At 50.5% G+C, this 10000-nt stretch overlaps 1 protein-coding gene across 2 annotated transcripts in view; it reads left to right on the top strand.

The window, feature by feature from the left end:
- LOC118221952 (zinc transporter ZIP11) overlaps positions 1–10000 on the top strand; it is a 54558-nt gene that overhangs the window by 38551 nt on the left and 6007 nt on the right. For both annotated transcript variants that reach the window (XM_035407425.1, XM_035407424.1), the window contains exon 3: positions 2015–2084. In XM_035407425.1, coding sequence (XP_035263316.1) covers positions 2015–2084 — 70 coding nt within the window. The remainder of the gene's footprint in view (positions 1–2014; positions 2085–10000) is intronic.

Genomic DNA, 10000 nt, shown 5'->3' with positions numbered 1-10000 from the left:
GCTAAGAGGCTAACATGCTCTATGCTCTGGGTAAGAGCGTTCGCTAAACGCTAAGAGGCTAACGTGCTCCATGCTCTGGGTAAGAGCGTTCGCTAAACGCTAAGAGGCTAACGTGCCCTCGTGTTGTGAGCCTACCTGGCTATGGAGCGGAGGGTCCAGATATGACCGCAGTTTGCAGAGTCGACAGGGACACACAGCGGTGTCTGATTAAGCGGGTTTGGGACGGGTGCACAGTGTCCTCTGCAGGGGACAGTACTGTGGCAGGTTTGGGACGGGTACACCGCGTCCTGTGTGGCGTCCCGCCGCAGGGACACAGAGGGCTGGCTGATGGAGCGGTGCGCTGGGTCATGTGACCACGGTGCAGATTTGTCTCAAGGGCCAATTAAGCGGATGGAGGTGGGGAGGCGGAGACTGAGGGTTTGAGCACAAGGTCCTCATAATGATCTCTGCTTCTGCTCTGTGGGGACTCTACTGACTGACTCAGGCAAGAGGCACGATCTCACACAAGAACACACACACAAACATAGACACACATGCACATACACTAACACACACACACAGACACATGCACACACACACACACACACACACATAGACGCACATGCACATACACAAACACACACACACAGACACATGCACACACACACACACACACACATAGACGCACATGCACATACACACAAACACACACACACACATGCACATGCACACATACACACACTCACACTCACACAAACATAGATACACACGCACAGACACATGCACACACACACACAGACACATGCACACACACATGCACACACACACACAAAAAAACATACACACACGCTCACAGACAGGCAGTCACATACACACACACTCGCTGACAGACAGGCAGTCACATGCACACACACACACACACACACACACACACAAGCATAGACACATTCACACACACACACACACACGCACACACACACACACACACACCTGCCAGACAGTTGATTTTTTTCCTCTTTTCTTTCTGTGTCAGTGATGTGTGTTTGTGGTCATGATGATAATATTGAACAGTTTCTACTCTCCCGCTGCTCCCAGTTTCTAGCTCACTGTGTCTGTTTACAGTCCATTTACAGTCCATCTAACACTCAAAGGCCACAGTGGTAAATAAGCAGAACTAAAGGTGCTGTTTGCATTAGCACCACAAGGTGGCACTGTGAGCTTTTATATTTCAGCCCCCTCAAGTAAACCAATTTGTTGCCGGTGACACGTATTGTGGGTAATAACACATCTGAAACCCAAACACTTTTGGGTAATTAATGTGCTTGCTCAGGGTTTTGCAAAGCAGCGGTCTCCTGAAGAGACCCTCGAGTATTTGAGCATTGTCGATCGAGCTTCATTTTTGGCAGTTACTTTGAACCGTCCCCGTGGCGACGGCGGGTAAGCCTGGGCCCCGTGCGCACGGGAGGGAGACGGCTGGGTCGCGGGAGCTGGGAGACTGCCAGTAATTTACCGTCTGGGTGATGACAGAAAGGAGTAATCAGAGGAAGAAAGAAAGAAGGAAGAGAAGAAAGACAGGAAAGGTGTCGTTCGCTGGCAGTAATTAGTTCTGCAAGGTGTGCTGAAAGTGCGTCCATCCTGGGGGGCCGAGGGGGGGGCGGGCCTCTTTCACCTCCAGATACACAACACACAGTTAGCGGAGAAGAGCTGGGACACTGCTGAAAATAAAAACTTTGCTCTCTCCTCTCTTCGCCTTTCTCTTACTTTCTCCGCTCTCTCTCCTCTCTCTTTCTCTCCTTCTCTCTCTTTCTGTTTCCTCTCTCTCCCTCTCTCTCTTTCCTCACTCTCCCTCTCTCTCTCTCCTCTCTCTCCTTCTCTCTCTTTCCTCTCTCCCCCCCTCTCTCTCTCCTTCTCTCTCTCTCTCTCTCCCTCCCTCTCTCTCCTTCTCTCCCCCCTCTCTCTCCTTCTCTCTCTTTCCTCCTTCCCTCTCTCTCCTTCTCTCTCTCTCTCTCTAAATCCAGCATTGCTCTTGTTTCAGAGGGGCTGGCGGTTGGCGTGGGATTTGGCGCCGTTGGGAAGACCCCGTCCGCCACCTTTGAGAGCGCCAGGTAGGCTCCGCCCCTTCATTCTCTTGCGTTGAGTCAGTCTCTTGTGTTGAGTTTCTCTTGCGTTGAGTTTCTCTTGTCTTGAGTCAGTCTCGTGTTGTGTTCCAGTGTTCAGTCTCTTGTGTTGAGTTTATCTTTTTATTCCCAGTGTTCAGTGTCTGTACTGAGTCTCTGTGTTGAGTCATTGTAATGTTTATTCATTTTTTGACAAGGAATATTGAACAGACCACAAGCAGTTGTGTGGTCTGCATCAGTCTGGACTGTGGAGTGGTCACAGTGGTGTGGTCTCTGTCAGTGTGGTCTGTGGAGTGGTCACAGTGGTGTGATCTGTATCAGTGTGGTCTGTGGAGTGGTCACAGTGGTGTGGTCTGTAAAAGTGTGGTCTGTGGAGAGGTCACAGTGGTGTGGTCTCTATCAGTGTGGTCTGTGGAGAGGTCACAGTGGTGTGGTCTGTATCAGTCTGGTCTGTGGAGTGGTCACAGTGGTGTGGTCTGTATCAGTGTGGTCTGTGGAGTGGTCCCAGTGGTGTGGTCTGTATCAGTCTGGTCTGTGGAGTGGTCACAGTGGTGTGGTCTCTATCAGTCTGGTCTGTGGAGTGGTCACAGTGGTGTGGTCTGTATCAGTCTGGTCTGTGGAGTGGTCACAGTGGTGTGGTCTGTATCAGTGTGGTCTGTGGAGTGGTCACAGTGGTGTGGTCTCTATCAGTGTGGTCTGTGGAGAGGTCACAGTGGTGTGGTCTGTATCAGTGTGGTCTGTGGAGAGGTCACAGTGGTGTGGTCTGTATCAGTCTGGTCTGTGGAGTGGTCACAGTGTTTTGTGCAGCAGGGTACTCCTGTATCATGCGTGAAGCTGCGCTAACACCTGGGAATGTAGTCCCCTCACACACACACGCTCACACACACACACACAGACACACACACATACTCACACACACACACACACACACACACACACACACCCCGCTGCGTTCCAGCGGGCACACCGCTGAACAGGACGGCCGTTTGTCCTCCCTGGGAAAGCTGTGTTTGCTCTGCGGAGCCAGCCGGCCGAACAGGGCTCCTTTGTGTGAGTTCAGAGTCTCAGGCAGGCGTAGAGCTGCGCTGCTGTGTGCTGCTGCCCCCTGGTGGCTGCTCGTGGTACTCTCCTCCTCATACTGTCCGTCAGAGAGGTCAGGGAAACAGCGCTCATCAGTTACTGTTAATGCGGTTTATTTTACGCATGCACACACACACACACACGCACACACACACACACACACACTCTGCATACCTGGTGCTGTGCAGTACAGTAGCTCTTTCTCTAACCAGGGTGACATAGCTCAGGAGGTAAGACCGATTGTCTGGCAGTCGGAGGGTTGCCGGTTCAAACCCCGCCCTGGGCGTGTCGAAGTGTCCTTGAGCAAGACACCTAACCCCTAACTGCTCTGGCGAATGAGAGGCATCAATTGTAAAGCGCTTTGGATAAAAGCGCTGTATAAATGCAGTCCATTTACCATTTAACCATCCTCAGGAGGCTCACTGCAGTACTGGTCTGTGGAATGTGGGGCTCTTTGGGTGTGTGTGAGAGAGTGTGTGTGAGAGAGAGTGTGTGCATGCTTGCATGTGTGTAAGTGTGCGTGTGAGTATGTGTGTGTGCCTGCGTGCGTGTGTGTGTGAGTGTGAGTATGTGTGTGCGTGCGTGTGTGTGAGCATGCGTGTGAGTATGTTTGTGTGAGTGTAAGTGTGTGTGTGTGCCTGTGTGCATATGTGTGTGTGTGTGTGTGTGTGTGCGCATGTGTGTGTCTGTGTGAGCGTGACCGTGTGTGTGAGCGTGAGTGTGTGCGTGCGAGTGTGTGTGTGCGTGTGTGCGTGTGAGCGTGTGAGCGTGTGAGTGTGTGTGTGTGTGTGTTTCACTCTCTCTTCCTCTCTTGCACCCTTTCTCTCTCTCCTCCTTTCCCCCATCCTGACCCCTTTCTGTCTATCTCTCTCGCTCCCTCTCTGTACACCCAAAGCTGTTGTGTCCGTGGAAAAGGGGAACCAGATATTTCCTTCTGAAAGCCTGAGCCTTTCTTCTCTCTCTCCCTGCTTTTCTGTCTCCCTCTCTGTTCATCTCTCTATCTCTTTCCCTTTCTCTCCCTCCCTCTCTCCCTGTCCACCACTGTGTGTGTGAGAGACCTGAAGTATAAGACCAGCTTTGTAGGACTGTGGTTCTGTCCTGCAGGTACATTGTTCTGTGGGAACCCTGTATCTGTGTCTTTCACACACACACACACACACACACCCACACACACATGCACATATACCCACACAGACGCACACACATGTATACATATACGCACACTGTTTGTAGTGCGGTCACATGATTACACGCAGCCTGGGCGGTGCGTTCGCTGTGACCGCCGGACCGCGTCTCACCGTACGGTAAAGTCCGGTTCTTGCAGACAGGGCCTTGTCAGAACCAGCGCGGGGTGCTTAGTTTGCTGCTTTCGTCAGACGGCGTGATATTTCTTTTCTGTAAATAGTGATGACCGTATATATAATTGTGTGTTCTTCTTCACGTAATTTATTTTCTGTGATGTAACATGAAAAACTTTTACAGAGTTACACATTTCAGGGGCACAGCTGACTCGTTGTGTTCTTCTTAATCTTGTACTGGAGACAGAATCCACACTTGGCTGCCATAAATTGCACTTGTGGCTAAATGATTCACTTAAGGATCTTTAGCCAGTAATTGAGTTGTAATGTCCCATCTAAAACCCATAAAAAACCGAGCTTTTGCCTTCAGTAAAAGTTCCAGATGACCTCATTGGGAGGTTTAAAGATGGACGCATTTCTTGCGATGCTGTGTCGTGTTTGAAACTGAACTAAATCTATTTTATTGCCCTGAATTACGTTTTTTTTTTTTCCTGGAAATAACGGGTCTTTTAACTTTAAGGTCAGGTCCCGTTTCTGTCTGCACCCCTGAAGCTGTGAGACTCTGCAGCAGCTCTCCTGAGGGAAGCCAGTCTGTGGTCACACCCCTGATTATAGAAATGTGTGTATAAGGTGTAATTTTATTATGTCATACTTTCATACACATTGCTTCCCTACATGCTATCATTCATGGCTTTTTTTCTGACAGAGATCCTGTCTCTCTGGCTCAGAGATCCTGTCTCTCTGGCAGAGATTCTGCCTCACTGATGGAGATCCTGTCTCTCTGATAGAGATCCTGTCTCTCTGATGGAGATCCTGTATCTCTGATGGAGATCCTGTCTCTCTGATAGAGATCCTGTCTCTCTGATGGAGATTCTGTATCTCTGATAGAGATTCTGTCTCTCTGACGGAGATCCTGCCCATCCATCCTGAGTGAGAGAGAACTTTTTGTGTGACTTAGTTTAATGTTGAAAAGCATAGGTGAGAAGTGGTCAATAGAGTCTGCTCTTCTTACACTCGCTGTCTCTCTTAGGACTGCAATGTCTAGGACTGCAATTACTGCACTTTGACCCCTGACCTTTGCACTCGTGTCTGTGTTGTGAGTCACAGTGAATAAGCCTCATCCCCTTCACTGGTACCCCAGACTCCACCGGTCTCCATAGCGACGCGGCGGCTGAGCGGGGCTGCTGGGAGTGGGCGGGGCCCGTTTGGTTTCTGTTGGTTCAGCTGCGGGCTGAAGGCCTCCTCTCGCTGTTCTCAACAGTTAGCCCCGTCACAGTGAGGGGGGGAGGGGGGGGGGGGGGGGGGGGGGGGGGGGTGGGGGGGGGGGGGGGGGGTTTGATGGGCCTATGCTTCCTTTTCCCCAAGCCAACATCTTTGGGGTGTAATTGTAAAAGAGTAGGATCTTAATTTGCCATCTTATGTAGGAGCTGGTAGATTTTCTTAAAGGGACGGGTGTTATAGGTGATGGTGTAGAAACTGATATAGCACCTTCCGTGGGTATAGGTGTGGCTGTAGAAACTGATATAGCACCTTGTCTGGGTATAGGTGAGGGTGTAGAAGCTGATATAGCGCCTTGCGTGGGTATAGGTGAGGGTGTAGAAAATGATATAGCGCCTTGCGTGGGTATAGGTGAGGGTGTTGAAGCTGATATAGCACCTTGTGTGGGTATAGATGAGGGTGTAGAAGCTGATATAGCACCTTGTCCGGGTATAGGTGAGAGTGTAGACACTAATACAGCGCGTTGTCTGGGTATAGGTGAGAGTGTAGAAACTAATATAGCGCCTTGCGTGGGTATAGGTGAGAGTGTAGAAACTAATATAGCACCTTGCGTGGGTATAGGTGAGGGTGTAGAAACTAATATAGCGCCTTGTCTGGGTATAGGTGAGGGTGCAGAAGCTGATATAGCACCTTGTCTGGGTATAGGTGAGGGTGTAGAAGCTGATATAGTGCCTTGTCTGGGTATAGGTGAGAGTGTAGAAACTAATATAGCGCCTTGCGTGGGTATAGGTGAGGGTGTAGAAACTAATATAGCGCCTTGTCTGGGTATAGGTGAGGGTGTATAAGCTGATATAGCCCCTTGTCTGGGTATAGGTGAGGGTGTAGAAACTAATATAGCGCCTTGCGTGGGTATAGGTGAGGGTGTAGAAACTAATATAGCGCCTTGTCTGGGTATAGGTGAGGGTGTATAAGCTGATATAGCGCCTTGTCTGGGTATAGGTGAGGGTGTAGAAGCTGATATAGCGCCTTGTCTGGGTATAGGTGAGGGTGTAGAAACTGACCTGCACTTGGCGGTTGTTTGGGCTTGTCCCTGTGGGCGGGGCTTGCAGAGGCTCATAGCTCCGCCCCTACCCTGTGGGGGAGGAGTTTCTGTCTGGGGTACTCCGCCTGCTGAGGGGGCAGGAGAGAACAAGGGGTGCCGGGACCAGAAGGGCCCCCCTAAAGTTTTCCTGAGGGGGCGAGAGGGCTGTAAACCTATCCCTGAGTTTTCTTGGGATGGGAAAGCCTTTAACTCTCAGTGTTATTCTTTTCAGTTCTGAAAGAGAACATTGTACTGCAGGCCAGAGGGACATGACTGCCGGGGAGAGGGTCTCTCTCTCTCTCTCTCTCTCTCTCTCTCTCTCTCTCTCTCTCTCTCTCCCTCTCTCTCTCACTCTCACTCTCTCTCTCTCACTCTCTCTCTCTCTCTCTCTCTCTCTCTCTCTCTCTCTCTCCCTCTCTCTCTCTCTCTCTCTCTCTCTCTCTCCCTCTCTCTCTCTCTCTCTCTCTCTCTCTCTCTCCCTCTCTCTCTCTCTCTCCCTCTCTCTCCCTCTCCCTCTCTCTCCCTCTCTCTCTCTCTCTGAGGGGGGCGGGGGGGGTGAGAGCAGCAGAGGGGGCAGCGGAGGGAGGCTCGGGGAACATAAAGCACTTTGCGTTGAACCCAAATGTACCGCGTTGACCCAAATGCTCTCAGTGTGTCTGTGACTGGAATACAGTCTCAATCTGCTCTCAGTGTGTCTGTGACTGGAATACAGTCTGTCTGCTCTCAGTGTGTCTGTGACTGGAATACAGTCTCAGTCTGCTCTCAGTGTGTCTGTGACTGGAATACAGTCTCAGTCTGCTCTCAGTGTGTCTGTGACTGGAATACAGTCTCAGTCTGCTCTCAGTGTGTCTGTGACTGGAATACAGTCTCAGTCTGCTCTCAGTGTGTCTGTGACTGGAATACAGTCTCAGTCTGCTCTCAGTGTGTCTGTGACTGGAATACAGTCTCAGTCTGCTCTCAGTGTGTCTGTGACTGGAATGCAGTCTCAATCTGCTCTCAGTGTGTCTGTGACTGGAATACAGTCTCAATCTGCTCTCAGTTTGTCTGTGACTGGAATACAGTCTCAGTCTGCTCTCAGTGTGTCTGTGACTGGAATACAGTCTCAATCTGCTCTCAGTGTGTCTGTGACTGGAATACAGTCTCAGTCTGCTCTCAGTGTGTCTGTGACTGGAATACAGTCTCAGTCTGCTCTCAGTGTGTCTGTGACTGGAATACAGTCTCAGTCTGCTCTCAGTGTGTCTGTGACTGGAATACAGTCTCAGTCTTCTCTCAGTGTGTCTGTGACTGGAATACAGTCTCAGTCTGCTCTCAGTGTGTCTGTGACTGGAATACAGTCTCAGTCTGCTCTCAGTGTGTCTGTGACTGGAATACAGTCTCAGTCTGCTCTCAGTGTGTCTGTGACTGGAATACAGTCTCAGTCTGCTCTCAGTGTGTCTGTGACTGGAATACAGTCTCAGTCTGCTCTCAGTGTGTCTGTCACTGGAATACAGTCTCAGTCTGCTCTCAGTGTGTCTGTGACTGGAATACAGTCTCAGTCTGCTCTCAGTGTGTCTGTGACTGGAATACAGTCTGTCTGCTCTCAGTGTGTCTGTGACTGGAATACAGTCTCAGTCTGCTCTCAGTGTGTCTGTGACTGGAATACAGTCTCAGTCTGCTCTCAGTGTGTCTGTGACTGGAATACAGTCTCAGTCTGCTCTCAGTGTGTCTGTGACTGGAATACAGTCTCAGTCTGCTCTCAGTGTGTCTGTGACTGGAATACAGTCACAGACTGGACCCAGAGCTGGACCCGGGTCGATACAGGCCTGGTTCTGACTCTGTTCTGATGTGGCAGTGGTTCTGTAGAGCTGGACCGGGTCAATACTGGCCTGGTTCTGACTCTGTTCTGATGTTGCAGTGGTTCTGTAGAGCTGGACCGGGTCGATACAGGCCTGGTTCTAACTTGGCTCTGATGTAGCTGGTTAATGTTTTATACCGCAGCGGCCTCTCCCACATGTGAGTGTGTGTGTGTGAGTGTCTCTCTCTTCCTCTCCACCTGCTCACTCAGGCTCCTATTGTTTGCTGTGGTTGCCATAGCGCTTATATTAAACTGTCATATCTTAATGACATCACCTTGCCCGGTAACCGGGGGGCAGACTCCTCTGAGGGAAAGTATTTGCTGTCTGTAATCCCCCCCCCCCCCACCCCCTGCCGCACTTACAGCCGTCCCTGTGTTCTGAGCTCCAGGTGTGTCCTCTCTCTTTTATTTTGGAACCAGTTTTTATTTTTTTGTTATCCTCTGAGCTGCATGAAACCTGAATGCTTTCACTGGTCTGTCTTATCGCTGAAGCCTCCTCCTCCCCTATAGGACAGAGTGAGCCCAGAGACACGTTCTGTGTTTATACTACAGCCCACTTGCCCTGCTGCACAGTCACTGCAAAATTCCTCTGTCGTGTTCTTGGGTGTGTTGGTTGGAGAAATCTCAGGGATCCGCCTGAGTGTTTAGAGATTTTATCGGCACTGCTATCTGATCTGCTCTTAAAGTTGCTGGGAAAGTGGCTTTATCCCACCGAACGTGTGTTACTGGTGAAAACAGTAAAGGAGTGCGGTCCTATTGTAGTCTCTTTTCTCTCACTCTTTTCCTCTCTTGCTCTTTCTCTCTTTCCCCTCTCTCAATTCTCTCTCTCACTCAATCTCTCCCTTTTTCTCTCTGTATCTCACACAGTCTCTATCTCTCTCCTGTTCTCTTCCTCTCTCTCCTCCTCTCTCTCTCTTTCTCTCTCGCGGTACTGTGAGCCTTTCCGTGACTAGCTGTCATTAATCTTAGTTCTCTTGAGTGGATGCCAGTGAGACGTCCAGGGAAACACGGAAACCTTAGAAAAACACAGCAGCACAGACACACCACCTCTACATCCTCTGAGGACATCTGCACACACAGCCACACACAGCCACACACAGCCACACACACAGTCACTCACAGCTCTGTGCAGCCTCACACACAGTCACACACAGCTCTGTGCAGTCACACACACAGTCACACAGAGCTCTTGCATCCTCTCTGTGTAGTCCTTGGATGTTTTGTAGTTTGAAACGCTTCTTTGTGCAGAGGACTGGGGCTCTTTCTCCAACACACTCCCCCCCACTGCGTACATGGGGGCCCAGAGAAAAGACATCTCACGGGATGAACATGTTTGGAGAGAGAGGAAGGAGACAGACGGTCTTTGTGCATGTAGCTCTGCTCTCTCCATACT

The sequence above is a fragment of the Anguilla anguilla genome, chromosome 2 (genome assembly GCF_013347855.1).
Source record: "Anguilla anguilla isolate fAngAng1 chromosome 2, fAngAng1.pri, whole genome shotgun sequence".
NCBI classification, from domain to species: domain Eukaryota; kingdom Metazoa; phylum Chordata; class Actinopteri; order Anguilliformes; family Anguillidae; genus Anguilla; species Anguilla anguilla.
The sequence above is the reverse complement of the archived record's forward strand: the minus strand, read 5'-3'. Positions and strand labels throughout refer to the sequence as shown.